This window comes from Gymnogyps californianus, chromosome 11 (assembly GCF_018139145.2).
Source record: "Gymnogyps californianus isolate 813 chromosome 11, ASM1813914v2, whole genome shotgun sequence".
In the NCBI taxonomy this organism is placed as follows: Eukaryota; Metazoa; Chordata; class Aves; order Accipitriformes; family Cathartidae; genus Gymnogyps; species Gymnogyps californianus.
Genome location: NC_059481.1, coordinates 1,107,295 through 1,122,745, shown reverse-complemented (window position 1 = coordinate 1,122,745; position 15,451 = coordinate 1,107,295). Strand labels below are relative to the sequence as shown.

Here is a 15,451-nt window from a genome sequence, read left to right as displayed (position 1 = left end):
CTCTGTGTGGTTGTCCCAGCCCCACCTGATCTGCTGTAGCCGTCTCCAGTGCTCTCTTGGCCGGCTTCCTGCCAGGCTGTCTTGGCAGAGGCACGGACATCTCTGCAGCGCTCCGGCAGGCAGGCGAGCAGCGCTCGCACAAGCCTGTGGCAGGCTTTGCACCTCACAGGTTGGGCGGTGGGGCCGAGTGGACAGTGGGGGGGGGGGTTCACTGTCCAGGGTGGAGGAGCTTCTCGTTTCAGGAGGGAGATTCATTTGGAGATGACTTGAAGGTGCTCTGGTGACCTCCCTGCTCGCAGAGGGTGTATCTGGTGTCAGGTGCCCCCGCTGACTGCAGTGCATCGTGCTGGAGCTCCTGCCTGCCGCAGAGGCCTGGGAAGAGCAGTAGAAAGGATCTGACCTCAGGCACTGCCCTGGGCTCGGATGATCTGCACCCAGTGGGTGTTTGTGACAACTTGTGGTAACAGCTTCTGGAAGATCGCACCCAGTACTGTCTGGAGAGGCCTGTTTCCTCACTTCTCTCTCCTGGTACTCCCCTCGGTACATGAAGGGGGAATGGCTGGGGTGTAAAACCAGCCCAAATGCAGCTGCGCTGCTTCCACAGAGGAGCCTCTGGCCTTCAGAGGCTGTGCAGAGGGTCTAGTGCCGTATGGCTGGGGGTGTCATGGTCCTGAGACCGCATTCTCTCTCTCAATCCCACCCTCCCTTCCCAGGTGTGTGGCAGCTGGGCCAGGAGTGCTCCTTGGTCTGGGCTGCTGTTACTCTCCTGCTCCAAGAGCTGTGTGGGGATGGCGTATGCTGGCTGGAGAAGTGAAAGGCTGATATCTCTGCACAGCTGTTGTATTGCTTCAGCCTGCCCACACCTTCCATGTCTGCAGAGCCTCATCTTTTCCTCCTTCATAAGGGCCCTGGAGTAGCAATGTGGAGCTCCTTAGGAGGGGAGGTCTTGTAGTTCAGGAGTGTCTTCTGAAAGGCTGTGAAATGCTCCTCTCTGGGTGGCAGAGGATTGTTCCTGTGTCTGAAAGGCTGTACAGATCTGAGGAGTTGGCAGATGCTGGTGCTTCCAGGTGGCCTAGCTGTGCTGTGACAGAAAGAAGGGAGGATGTGGAGAGGATGCTGCTGTGTCCGGGTGCTCCTGATGCCTAGCGCTGAGGCCTGGGAGGCTGCAGCTGGCCTAGCCCCAGGGGCTGGGGTCTCCATCAGGGTGTCCTGAGAGCAGGTGAGGCTGCATCAGTGCTGGGCTGTCTCTAGGGGCTGGGGAGGAATGGCGCTGCCAAGCAGAGCTGTTGTGCCACTGGCACCCAAGCGTTTGGAAGGTTCCAGCAGTGACTCAGCTGCGTGGACCCATGGGGAGGTGGCTGGAAGGGTGGAAATGCAGGAAAAAAAAAACACAAAACCCTAACAATCAGGCTAAAACTATTGCTGATGTGGTCCCCTGCAGTGCCTGTGCTTGAGTACTGATGAGCTGGGATCTCCTCTCCTGTCTGCATAGTCCCTGCCAGCGTGGAGCTTTCTCAGCCTGGGAAGGACCTTTGGCTGCAAACCTTCTGGTGTCACCTTGCGCTCCCAGGGCGGTGTCACCGTGCTGCTGCTTGGTGCAGTGGGATCAGGTGCCTGCTGCCAGCCGGGGCTGTGGCGGAGGAGGCCAGAGAGCAGCGGGGCTGGTTTATACACTCTGATCCTGCCTATGTCGCCCTTCCCAGAGGGCCACTGAACCCCCTGCACCCAGACAAGGTTATTTGTAACAAGTTTTCCTTCTGGGTCCAGTGCCGTAAGGCTCTGAGGATGTGTGCTTAGCCCTTGAGAGTGTGCCAGATGCGCTGCCAGTCCCTGAAGCTGGTGTCCAGAGGGAGCTTCTCCGGGAGCAGCAGCTGCTGCAGGCTTGAGCTGCCTGCACTTAGTGGCTGTAGGATTGAACTGCTGTCTCATAGCAGGAAAGGCATCTCAAACCCACTGCTGCCACAGGATCTGTCAGGCTGGAAGTACTTCAGCAAGTCCCAGAAACCTGCTCTGTGGCCCGGGGAGGGGCTTTTGCAGGAAACTGGCCTTGAACACTTCCAGTCCTGCCATCCCTAGCTGTATTTCTCGAGGCAGCATTTCCCCTTCTTTAAAGTAGCCTCATAGTAGGCACATGCTTGTGTTTAGACCTTCGAGTTCATCACTCTGCAGAGGGAAGGAGGGGTTAAGAGGCAGTGAGATGGGACTGCCCTTGATGGTATCCTTTATGTTCACTGCCCTATTCCTCAAGGAGCACAAGCAAATGGGGTCTCGATCCAATTTTTGCCTGGAGAACAGGTGACAGCAGTACACAAGCAGATCTGCATGCAGATTTTGGGTCTCCCTGGCTGGTTTTTAGCCTGCATGCCAGCTGCTTGGTCTGGCTGGTCTGTCCTGCCCTACATTGGGAGGCTGTCCCTATGTGGGACAGCAGACTTGCCTACTGGGAAATCGTCCTAAAACCAGTCTGTTAACACTAAGTTTGCAATGCTAACCTGCAAGGGGGTTTTCAGAAGGATCAGCTCTTCGTCCGGAGAGGATGTTGGCCTCTCTATGTGAGCCCAGCCTGAGCAGGTGAGCTCTTCCTGATGGTGTCGGATGGACCACCTTGCTGTATCTGCCTCTCTGCTTGTTGTGTGACCCTAAAGCTGCTGGTGCAGCAACAGATTTGAGCTTTTCCTTGGATCTGCTCTTGAGACTGCAGCTCCAGCCCCATCTGTGCCCTCTCCAGGGTGGCTGCTGCTGTCTCATTCTCAAGCCTGCAAGGTTACAGCTCCAGTTGCTCTGGTGCTGGGGAAATGGCCTGTGGTAGGGAAGCGCCACTGAATCTTCCCAGTCCTTGGTTCTCCTGCTTCCCAGAGCACAGCAACTTCTTTCTGCAGTAAGCTTGAACACGCTGATTATCTGTAGTTGCTTAAAATCTGCTAGGCTAGAACTGCAGGCAATCTGTGTGTTGCCTGGCAGATAGCTGAGGCCCCTGAGTACATATCACTCTGAAGTCTTCAAGGCAAAACCCCATCTCTGAAGGATGAAAGAAAAGACCTGTTGCACAGAAGGAAGCATGGTTGTTGTCATGGACTCCTAGCCCTTCTTGATAACAGCAGGAGGGACTCTAAGCTGCTCCCCCAGGATGGACTGTTTCCAGACTGTCTTCAGAAATGCTGTGTATGTGGTGGCAGGCACCTGAGAAACCTGCACAAGTGAGAGCTGCTAATCAGCTGGAGGTGGTTGTTGCTAATAAGTACAACACAGCAATTGCTGGCCTTCCTCAAGCTGTTGGTTTGAGTGTTCAGCTGCAGAGCTTGAGGAAGGCCCTAGAGGGGCAGAGGATTTGAGTGAGGGAAGTCCCCCAGATCTCTGGCTGTTCTCCCTGGCTGTTTAATTTGCTGCTAGGCTAACCTGTGCTGCAGCATGGTGCCAAGTGCCTGCTCCATAGCGCTCTCCCTTGTGCCCCTCTGCATGTCTGGGTCTCTCCCTGCTCTTTTACCTGCTGTCTTTTGGACAAGTGGCTTCAGAAGACAGTTGCTGCCTAGGTGTGCCCTCAACTCCTGCATATTCCTGCTTGGCTGCATGAAAATCCTTCTTGTGTTAGAGGAAAGTTTCAGAGGCTCATTCTGATAGAGGAGAGCTCAGTATCTGGATAACTCTAGGTTGTCACCAGAGTATCCAAGAAGGACTTTTTCTGCTCTCTAGTGAAAGGGGAGTTTCAGGTCCAGGGAGTGAGCATTTCACCCTGAGTGAGACTTGCTCAGATTTAAGCCCAAGTCTGCCTAGAAAACTCAGTGAAAGGTTCCTTCATACTGCTGATGGTATGGCTGCTTATGCTGGAGCAAGGAGACAAGACCACCTCTTGCTGGCCTCAGACCTGCACCTGATTCAGGCAAACAGGTAACCAAAGTCTTGGTGATGGTGGGGATCCTGAATTCCCCATGTTCTGTGTCCTTTGTTGCATTGAAAGGAAGACAGGCTTTCCCGGCAGCTGTGTGTTAAGCCCTGGTCCTTCTGGAGCCACCCGCCTACTGTTCAGGGCTTAGTAGTAGAAGCACAGACATGGTGGTGGTGCCTTTTGTGTGGAGGTTAATTATAATAATGCTGTAAGGGAACAAAGCTGGGAGCTGGCTTGACTCACATGGTCTCCTGCTTGGTGGTTGTACTTCAGGAGTAGCCGAGACGGCCTTACTAAAAGCTTGCCCCATGCCATCTTAGCTCTTGTAGGGCTTTTCTGAGGATGCACTTGGTGTGGATGCTTCATGGCACTTGTTTCTTGAGCATGTTTCAGTAAGGGCTGCTCACACTCTGTGGGCTGATTTCTCAACTGCTGGCTGGAGCCAGCTGTGCTGTGGAGTAGAAAGCAGGGAGCACTTAATAGCTGCAGACTGCTCATGTAGCAGCAGAATTTGATCCTTAACAGAATAAAATATGTATCAAGTAAGTAAAACAAGTATCAAAACTCTGAGTTTGCAGTTGATTTCTAATGGAAGTTGCTTTGAATCCACCTCTTAAAGCTTCCATTTGAGCAGCTTCTAAACAGATTTATTTTTATTTGCACTGGTGCTGTAAAATAGAAGATGCAAATAGATGAGTAACTGGAACAGGAACCTAACCAGCATCTCTGCTTGTATCCTGCTAGAACTGAAGTGGGTCGGGGCAGCCTCCAGTCTTGTGCTGGAGATGGCTTGCAGGAGCAGGCACGCACCACCCAAAACCCTCCCCTTGACTTCTGTCAGGGAAGGATGTTTTATTGCGGCCTCTGGAGCAACCCTGAGGGGCTGTTGCTGCTGCCTGCGTGCTCTCTGGAGGTAACGGTGGACGAGTGTGGGTGCAAGGAAGGCACAGACTTCTCAAGCATCTGGTCCTGCTCAAAGCCGTTAGAGATGCAGCGAAGAAAATGCTCTGGCACTGGCAGATCTCCACCCTTCATAGACATGCTGACTGGTGCTCCACTGCCTGGCGATGCTGATGCGTACAAATACATGGGGCTCGCAGAGCTTGCCTGTAACCTTTTTGACTCAAGTTGTAGTCTGGAGTGCGTTCGTCTCGGCTAGCTCCTGAAGTGAGTCTTAACAAGCATGTTCCCTTCTGAGGAGAGCATCAGAGCTGCTGTCCGGTGGCTGTGAGCTGCCCCAGGCAACTAGTAGCTTAGTCTTTCTTTACTGTTGTGATCAATACTGGAGGTTGCAGCAGGGTGTTTTAGGTGTGTGCAAGCTCTGGCCTGGGGTAAGATTCATTCCCAAAATTGTGCCAGTCAAATGAGAGATGGGGCGGGTAGGTTTTCATCCAGCCATTGCACTGCTAGATGTCTAAGCGGCAGATGAGATGCTTGCTTGGTGGGCAGAGCAGACATGAAAGGCTTTGTCTGCTGCAGCTTCATTGGTGGTAATATGGTAGCTCTGTAGAAGAGGCCCTGAATGTGTTTTTGGCTCAGTGGCTTTGTTACAGGCTCTACAGCACATGCAATTCTGAGTGCTTCCACTTGGAGTTGGGTTGGGGAACTGCCTGGACTTCTGCATGGCTTTTGGAGCTGCTCTCCATGTGTGCTGGGGCTTGCCTGTAGCAGAAGGTAGGAGCAGTGCCCACTCCTTCCCTTCCCCAGCAGCGGTGGGACAGGCCCCGAGTTCAGCATCTGCTCCTGCCTTAGACTTGAGTTTGTCCCTGGTGCTGCGTTGTGCCAGGGCATAGCATGCTGCCCTGATAACTAGGCTGTGTTGCGTGGTGTTGCGGGATGACCTGTCATTGCGGTGACACTAGGGGCAAGGCCAGTGAGCCAGCAGAGAGCGTTTGGCCTGTTTGTACAGCTGAAATAGCTCTAGCTGACTTCTCGTGCGGTGACCTCTTGGGCCCTCTGCAGTGCTCTTGACAGGCTGTCTTTTTAGGGTGGTAGGGTAATTCAAGTTGGAAGGGACCCCTTGAGGTTATCTAGTCTGACCTCCTGCTCAAAGCAGGATAGGAAAGCTGCTGGAGGGTGGCAAAGGTAGCATAGCTCAAGGGGGCTGTAGAAACTAATTCATGGGCTGCCTCAGTGTTCCTAGAACACAGCTTGTTTAAATGGGCACCTCCACTGAGCTGGCTCTGAAATGATCTGCTTCCAAAATGTGCCGTGGTCCTTGAGCTGTCACCACACAGATGCTGCGTGGTGCCACTGCGGGGCTGAATTAACAGCCCTCCCAGAGGGTGCGGGCTGAGGGCAGGGGCACTGGGCAGGGTATTTCCAGCCAGTACCGTATCTTCCATCTCAGCACCTTGTATCCACGTCTCTGGGCTCACTCGCCTTGTGCGTGGTCCCTTAGGCACTAGCAAAACAGCTGAATCACAGGTGATGTCTGTGCTACTGCCAGCTCAGAGGCTGCTCTCAGGCACAGCAGCAGCTGCCATCCGTTTGAGACAGCCACAGAGAAATGCCTGGCTTCTGTCCTTGCCCTTCTGGCTTGTTTTCTCTCCAAGAGTGCAGAGGGAAGGTGAAGCAAACCACTAAAGCTGTGATTCTGTACCTGAGGCGTGCAGACCTCTGGAAGGTAACTGGGAACCTGCAGGCATCACTGGTGGTGCTGGGTGTGCCAGTCTAGCAGTGAAGTAAGTGGCTTTATGCCAGCTGAATGCCTTAGTGAGGCTTGTGTGCCATTTTTCAAATAAGATTGCATTTGGGACTAAAGCCTGTCTTTTTTAGCTGTTCTTCCTTTACTGCAGCCTGCTGCCTTGCCCAAAGGGGTATGGCCAACAGCCTGCTCCCCCCAACCCCCATCTGAAGAACACACCTTCTCCTAAAGGTGGTATCCTGATGGACTTGACACCCCACAAACTGTGATGCAGCTGAGCAGTGAAAATGAGTCAGTCTCATCCTTGTTAGCATGTAAAGTAACGCATGCTGCAGAGTTTGCACCCTGGATGTTGCAGCAGATAATTGAGAGGAGTTTGGTACTTAAATATAGAAGTGGTTGTTCTTGAGGCTTGTGAAGCTGAAGCTTGTTGTGCAGAATTTGACCTGAATATGTTGGCTTTTAAATCTCTCCAGGACTGATACATGTTAAAATCTGCTGTATTTCAATGTTCTGATCTCTTTAAAGACGAATGCAGTTGTGGCAGTCTGCTTAGTGAATGCAATTACCTGTGCACTTCTAATCCTGAATTGCATTTTAGCTGTCTTTACTGATTTTATATTTACCTTGGGCATCTGTTTTCCCTTCCCAGAAACACAGTAGTAAGTTCCCTGCCTCAAGAAGCAGCAAGGCTTGTTGTCAGTCGGGTCCCACGCGCTCTGCGCAGGAGGAGGACCTGTACTCTCAAATGTTAATGCAATAAGCTTCTCTGTGTTCCTACTTCTGCCACTGTTTCCATTTTTCAGGGCATGCTGGGGAAGTGACTTAGCATGTTGGTGCCAGAACCAAGAATAGACCTCAGGTGTCCTGACTCTAATTCTGTGGTTCAGCTGTGGGATCATGCTGCCTTTTTTATTCCCCTGCCCCCTTCTTAGCAAACCAGAAATAGCTGCCCGAATATCCTCAGTTCTTCTTTGCCCCAAATGAAGAATCTGTCAGGGCAGAGGTTCCTCTTTTGCAGTTCAGAAACAAAAAGGGCTGTGCCATAGTTCCTATTTAGATGGTGGCTACTGCTGGTTTGATCACATCTGCAGTTCTGGGAGCTGCTTTTCTTGAAAGTTGGCAGTTGGGTCAAGATGATCAAGACTTCCGTTGCGATGTACAGCTCCGGAGAGGGTGCGTGCATCTGCCTTCAGGTGGCTTTTCTCATAACAGCGGTGACTTCTTTCCCCATTGGAGTAATGGGAGTATAATCAAATCGGGAGGATTCGAGCTGGACAAGACCTCTGGAGGTATCCAACCCACTTCTCAGATGAGCTCTGAGTGCCTAAGGATGGAGATCCCCTCTACCTCCCTGGGCCCTGTCCCATGCCTGCTTTACTTAAGAGGAAGAAATTTTTGTGCTGCTTCTCTTGCTGCAGCTTTTCGCTGTTTCTTTGTGCACCTGTGAGCCTGGCTGTTCCCTGTAACTCTCTGTTAAGGAGTGAATAGAGGGGGAATCCAGTGTCTGCCTTCCCTGTGCCAAGCAAAGCCTGTTTGCATACCATGTGCTGCAGCCCCACATCTGTCACTGCAGCTTCTGCTGGGCTTGGTTCAGTTGGTGTCCCCTGTGCTCCCCGTGCTGTGTCTGCGGGCATGCTGGCTCCTCGCAGGCAGTGCGAGGTCCCATGGCTGCAGGCGTGAAGTGCTAAAACTTCACTTAAGATTAGTCTGGAGTATTGATTACCCCTTCCCCTGCAGTGAGCAGGTCGTGTTTTAAGCAGCTCGGTGCTTGTGTGTGATGGAGGGGGAAAACTCACTCTGGCAGCTTGTCTGGCTGTGTCACTGCCGTAACTACAGAGACGTTAACTGTAGCTGTAGGAGGTGGTTAAGGTGCCCGTTTGCCTTTCAGACATGCAAATGTTTCTCTTGCCATGAAGTTGCTTAGTATCTGTAGGAGGTGCTGCTTTTTGGCTGACTAAAACATTCAGCCTGCTCCCACCCCACCAGGGTAGAGTCTGGCTGGGTGGTAAAAACTGCAGACGAGCTGTTTTTCTGGAACTGCAGCAGGCTATTGTTTAGGACATCAGCCTTTTTTTTCTTTACAAGCTTATTTGATGAATGACAAAAGAAACTGCACTGTGTTCAGTCTCCAGGGCCTTGGTCACGCTGCTTCCCTCCTCCGCCACCCTGCCCCAAATGTGCATACGGCTCTGCAGCCTCTGGGCACGGCAGGTGTCTCTGGGTGGAAGCAGAAGTGTGGTGGCACTGAAACCCATCTCTTCTGCCCTGCTTCTCGTGGTAAGAGCTTTCCTATTGATCTCTTCACCCCTGCCTCCGTAAGGAGATCAGGGCAGAAAGGTGGACTTTTGGTGTAAGTAGTAGTTGGTGGACAAAGGGGAGATCTTGACAGTCTGCCGTCCTTCGTGTGCTGAGTAATCTCCCAGCAGACACATTCTGGTATCTCCTCTCTGGAGACTGAAATGTCCCTCTGTCTAGCCTTGCTGGTGGTGCCAGCCAGCAAAAGTGACCCTCTGAAGGCCTTGGCATCGTAGACCTGCTCAGACAAGTCCTGGTCCCTTCTAAATAGGCTTTTTTCCAGCCCTGCAGCGAGCTTTTAAAGGCTGGAACACATCTTCAGAGCGTGACTTCAAAAAGTGCATGCATGTGCTCATCTAGCACTCGGTGCCACTGCCAAATGCGGTGTTGAACTGCCTGCGCATTAAGCATGCAGGTGCCAGACATCGCTGGTAATGTAAGAGTCTGGGGCCTGGCACGCTGTTCCGCTCAACAGGAGTTTCTTGTGTGCACGCATGCAATTATGTGTGCCTTCAGGCTTGTGAAGAGGCTGTGTTGTGTGTCATCCTATGGCAAATGCTGTTTTCCTCTATGGGAAAGCTTCTGCTGATGTTCTTACAGTGTGGGGAAAGAACTTGAGCAGAAGGACCTGGACAGCTGTAAGGTGAGAGGTTTTTTGCTCTGGGCATGACTCGGTTTCCAGGTAACTTGACTAAAACTGACGCACCAAGGAGTAAAGAGCATAAGCACTGCTTTGCTAATGTGCTGTTGGCTTGTTCTGCTGGGTGGTCTCCCACAGACCCAAGCTAAAGCAGAAGTACTTGTTCAGAGGACAGCTTAATGGTGGCAGAGCTTTTTGTCAACTCTAGCTGTCAGGAATAAATTCAGTGGATGCTCTGTGTGTAGTGCTTTTCTTATCTTAAGGTCTTATTCAAGGCATTAAAGTGTCATTTGTCATCAGCATAGTGGTAAGGTGGTTTATTTACCCAGAGCCCTTCCCTGAGCTGCCAGCGTTGGTAAGCCCGGCTCCTCAGGGCTCATCTTTACATCCATCTTATAAAATGGGCTTGGTCAAAGCTACCAGGAAGGTCTAATTCTTAAATGGCTGTAAATTATAGTATGCAGGGAAGAAAGCTGTATGCTTCAAGGTCCTGGGCAGGTGCTGAAAATCTTAAATTGCAAGTCTAACCAACATGTGGAAGAATAAAAGCTGTTCTGAGGCTGGTTGGCGTTGGGCATCTTGCTGTTGGGGTGCCTTTCCGAAGGTGAGTGCAGCTTGTGCTGATGGAGTGATCTGCTTGAGATTGGGTAAGTTCGTGCTGAACGTGGTAGCTCAGTGATTGGTAACCGGATTTAAAACATAGTTTGGGATCTAGAGGACAGAGTTGGCCTGAAGAGTTGAAACTAGCCACCCTGTGAAACCACCACCGTGGGCTCAGGATAGCAGCATACTTCTGCTGCGAAGTGTCTGGCTTGGGTGTGATGGGTCCGAGATGCTTGCGCGTGCTCTCCTCGGTATCTTTAGGGGCCCCAGGATGATGCAGGAATTAAGAGGACATATTGCAACAGCGTTGTCCTGATAGCATTTACTAGGGAAAGCTCAACTGAGGAGGAGTGGTTCGTAAAATGCTCGTTCTCTAGAGAGCGACCTGAGCGCCTGCAAACTGGAAGAGTGCCACGCTGGTATCGAGACTGCTCCACAGAGCTCTTAAATCTGTCAGCGTTTGGCTGATGTGCTCAAAGATGGAGCACGCTGGCTCCGAATCCAGTCATTAAAGCTGCAGCAGTGAGTCAAAAGTCAGAGCCGAGTTTCTATTAAAAGCTACCCTTTTTGCTGTCCCCTGCAAAGGAGCGTTGGCATGTGCCTCTCTTGCAGCTCCGAGTGGAGGCATGAAAAATTCCAGAAGCTCTCTGCAAATGTCTGTGCTGTGGACAGCAGGGCCACTGTATATGGGCGGATGAATGGGAATCGCATTGACCCTTCAGTTAAAGTTTTCCCCCATAGATGTGAAAATACTTGGTTGTTTGTACTTAAGTGTTTTTTTTTTCTTAGTCTGAGTAGTTACCTGATGTTTGCTGCTTTACTTCGGGATCTTCAGGGATGCTCTTGATACCAGAAATTGCTGATGCATCTTGCACGTGCATTGGAAATGGTTTTTTGCTTCTGCAAGCTGTCTGCTTGGGAGGGGAGACAAGGCCAGCTTCCCTGGAAGACCTGTGGTTTTATTGAGTGGCCCCAATGACTTGAGGGCTTTTTTTAGGTGGGCAACCTTTGTCAGGCTCTTGTGCCCCATTCCCCAGGAGGGGCTTCAGTGGGTTAGAGCAGGATGCCTTTGGGTTGTGGGGATGAGAAATAAGATCTGATCTCTTATGCTGATGTTTCCTAGGCTACCTGCAAAGGCTGGCTTCAGGGGACACAACCTGATCGCTAAGCAAGTGTAAAGGAGGAAACGCCAAGCGTGGCTCACGACTTTTCCTCCCGATGTCCCTCTGAGTGGCTGTAGGTACCAAGTGAAGCTGAGTCAGAGCCACTGGGGTGATGTGGGGTCTCCCACAAGCTCAGTGTAGCCTGCAGAGTGTCTAACCGAGCGCTGCCTGTGCAGACCTGCCAGAGCTGCTGGAGTGGATGAAATCCATCTGCAGGATGTCACCGCTTCCAGGACATGAGGTTAGGAGTGGGTCATTTGTAGCCGGCAGCATTTTGCTTGGTGGTAGGTGCTGAAACTCAGATGCCCAGACAGTAGATGCCTTTAAAAGCCAGTAATCCTGCTACTTGAATGCACTCATACTGGCCTTACTGGTTTTCTAGCTGCGGTGAGAACTAAGCAATCCTGGGAGCAAATGTGTAAGCAGTGGCTGTAGCAAGCTAGAGTGGTGGCAGAGATGAGAGTGAAATAAATGGGGCAGAGCAGTTGGACCCTGTAATGCCTTTGGGAGCTCCTGATGAGCCCCCGAACCTTTGCTGATCCGTCCCAAATGGAGTTCTGGTCCTGCATCTCTGATAACCAGGAGATGATGTGCAGGCCAGCATTGCCTGGTAGCAATCCGCGTGGCGCTTGCTGCTCCAGGTCTCTAGGAACGCTGCGCGTGCAGGGTCGGCACAGGGCTGCTTGCTGCCTGGCGTTACAAACATACCGTGCTTGATGGCTGAGGAGGAGGGTGTCAGCACTGGAGCGTGTGTCGGCAGTGAGGCTTGGGCCATGGGATCAGCTGCTTTGCTTTGACTCTTGTACTGTTTAGTGACTAATCAGATTTTTGAGCCAGTTTAACAAATTCAGCTGTCTCCCTTGAACAATACACTGGCTGTATTTTTAAACACATCACGTGGCTTCAGAGAAGTCGGCAAACCAGCGTAGTGCGGCTTGCCTGGGCTGGGAGATGCTCTGCCCTGCTCTGTTGTGACTAGGAGGGAGCAGTCTCCTCCCTGGCTCAAGCCTCTTTCCCTCTCGGAGCTTTCCCTCGGCTATCCACTGCTGCTAGCAGGGCTGCTGCCGCTCGAGCTCTGCCCAGGGTAAGTACTGCTGGGCCAGCAAGGTTTTTCTGTGGCTGCGGGGTTGGATGTGAGCACAGGTGCTGCTGTCGGGGAGAGCCAAGCAGATATTCAAAGGGCAGGAGGTCCCTTTCCAAGTGCAGTCAGAGGTGAGTTTATAGTCCTGTGCCGTAGCCAAAATGGGTCTGCACCTCTGGGGAAACTCACAGGGATAAGGCTCTGCAAATGTGGGAAGATGCTGTGACTGTTGCTGAGGGCTCCTGCAGACCAGCTCTGCCTCGGTTGAGGTAGATGCTTCAAGTAAAGAACCCACCTGTACCTGCCTGGGGCTTTCTGTTGGTGTTGTGAGGTTTCTCCCTGTAGTGTGAGGCTAGAGATGCCAGCTCCCTGGCAGGTATGCCACTGGATAATGTGGCTTGGGACAGGTATATCCTGGCATCTCGCTTCGGGCATGCTCAGCAGCTTTCTCTGGCACTGGCACTGAGTTGGTACTGGTGTCACTGTCATGCACTCGAGCATGATGGCATTTTTTACTCACCTGGAATCTAGGTTAAAAACCTTGTGGTCCTAGCTGGTTGAGGTCAGGTGGGGCTGGAGGATATCAAGTGGATCCCAAACTTGCTTTGCTGAAAACTGAAAGCTTCAGGGCAAGTTGCCTTGTTTTGCAGCCTCTGAATAATTAAAACCACTTCTGAATGCTTTGCGCTCTTCATTTGGTTTGGGGACACATTCAGCTTGCTGAGACTTGCTCCTTTTGAATAGAGCTGGTTTGTGTCGTGCCCCTGTGGGATCCCGTGTGGCCGAGCCTGCCCTGCGTTCCCTCTCCTTCTGGGTGGCAGCTGGCCCCACACTGCTGACCCACGGAGCAGGACAGGAGTTTCATGACCCCTTGGTGGCCTGGTGCTCTGCTCGGGGAGGCGGCTGTGTTTGTAGGGAGGAATTTGCTTGCTTCAATTCTCCTCAGTGGGAGGAAAACCTGCTGCTGTGTGAGGCAAGCAGTCTGGTGCGTACTTGTCTGTCAGCTCTCGGGCAAAGGCCTGACCAGTCAGGCTTGTTGTGAACGCATACCGGGGACGGTGCTCACCGCTGACTGTGAAGCGTCTCCTTTGTCAGCAGGCCAGACTGGCACGTTGCTGGCTGCCCAGAGCCAGCTCCTGTCGGGGCTGACGTTTGTGGCGTCCCACCTCTAAGCCTGCTAATGGGCCAGGCCTTGCTCCTCTCAGCCTGGCCATCGGTGTGTGCAGCAAAGACTGGCCGTGGACCCAGTCTCTGCCCTGCATCGCTAAAACTGCATGGGTAGCTGACCCCTGGGTCCCAGCTTGCTCCAGCACAAGCAGCAGGAAATGTCAGCATAATGGCATGGACTGGGCAGAGGGGCCTGTCTAGAGCACCTGTATGAGGTCCATAACCAGGACGTGGGGTCTCTGATTCTGCTCCCAGATGAAGTGGGATCTCTTGGCTGATCTCAGCCTTGGGAGAGTAACCCACCCTTGTGTTTGGCCACACCAGGCTGCTGCCAGTGGCTCCAGCTGTGCAGCACCCCACTGCAACTGATGGCAAAGAGCGTGCAGCCTTTCTGGAGCTGTGCAGAGGGTTGGTACCTGCCAGATGTGCCACCCCCCGGACAAGCTGATCGTGGGCTGACAGGAGCCCAGTACCCTCCTGGGCCTGTGCCACAAGAGCCGGGAGGGAAGGAGGTGTGTCATGCTGCAGCACTGACAGGCTCTTTCTCTGTTGCAGTTCTCAGCATGCTGAGTAACCCTCTTGGGAACGTCCTGGGGAAGCCCCCACTGGGTTTCCTGCCTCTAGACCCCATTGGTTCGGACCTGTCAGAAAAGTTTTCCACGCCGACGCTGAGGAACTCTCGCCTGGACTCCCGCTCCCTCCTGGACTCCCGCTCCAGCAGCCCCTCGGACTCAGACACCAGTGGTTTCAGCTCTGGCTCCGACCACCTCTCAGACTTGATTGTAAGTTTGGGTCTTGCACCCACTCTGTGGTTCCTGGTGTCTTGCTGCGTTTCTGGGGAGCATGGGAGAGCTGTGGGAGGCTGCAAGCCGCAGCCCTGCCTGCTTGGGAAGGGAATGCTGGAGGGAGCTGTGATGTCCACACTGACACAGCGAGGTTCTCCTGCAGCCCAGGGTTTGGAAGAAGGGCTGCTCATGCAGTCCTTCAGCACAAACTAGCAGTATCCTTATTTTTTTTTCTTCTAAATAATGTTTTGGCCGTTTGGCTTTGTGCTTGCAGCCCTAATGGGTTAAAATAGCTCCCAGAGGGTTCTGAGTGCTTGAGCTGGTGTGTGGCTGGAAGGTGTCTGTGCCCTGATCCCAGCAGGGAGGTGGTTGATCAGCACAGCTGCCTCCAGGCTCCAGCCTAGGCTTCTCGGGAGCTCCTGTCCCTGCCTTTCATTGCCCTTCCCATTTGCTGGCTGCATTTCTCCATCTCAGGGCTGTTTCTTCTAGAGCAAACTGGGTCTAGCCTGCTCCTGTTCCCTAAAGCATAGCTAAATTTGGAAGCCGGCGAGTGAGGCAAGTGTCTGTCTTGCTGACCCAGTCTGTGCTGCTGGGTCTGCGTTGCAGTGTGAGTGGCAGCTCTGGGTGCCAGCAGGACAGCCTGGCTCCAGCCAGCTCTGTGGGTGCTGCTACACGGCTTGTCCTCAGGATCTGAGGCTAAAGCTGGGGCCGAGCTGCTCGGCTCATGGCCTTGACTCCCATGTTGGAGTAGGCGTGAAGGACACAGTTGGCTTGATGGGGAGTTGATCCACCCTGGAGAATCAGGATCTTGAGCAGGGGTGCTGTAAGCGGCTGTAGCACCCCAGGCTATGATGATGGCAGGCGGTGCGGGGTGGCAGAGCTTTGTGCTGGCCTTGTTTGTGAAGGTCAGGTCTTCCCCAGCACGGCCTCGGCGTGGGTGGCTGTGCCGCAGCAGCGCACGGCTAGATCTGCAGAGCGGCTGGCACTCTAAGCTGCACAGTGTCTCGCATCCCTGCTGTTTTATTAATCCGTGTTTTTACTCCTTCCACCCTGGGAGAGGCGTGTTAAACCTGTGAGCAGTTGGGTCTGCAGCCAGCTGAGCCCACACCCTGGTCAGGCAGGCCTGGGAGCTGGTCTGTGGAGGGCGAGAGCCAGCTGGCTGCCTGCAGAGCTTGTGGGTGCTG

The 15,451-nt window shown here is 52.9% G+C and overlaps 1 protein-coding gene across 8 annotated transcripts in view; it reads left to right on the top strand.

Annotated features, from left to right (window-relative positions):
• CPEB1 (cytoplasmic polyadenylation element binding protein 1) overlaps window positions 1-15,451 on the top strand; it is a 41,882-nt gene that overhangs the window by 18,143 nt on the left and 8,288 nt on the right. For all 8 annotated transcript variants that reach the window (XM_050903089.1, XM_050903088.1, XM_050903090.1 and 5 more), the window contains one exon: window positions 14,038-14,264. In XM_050903089.1, the coding sequence (XP_050759046.1) occupies window positions 14,038-14,264 (227 nt within the window). The remainder of the gene's footprint in view (window positions 1-14,037; window positions 14,265-15,451) is intronic.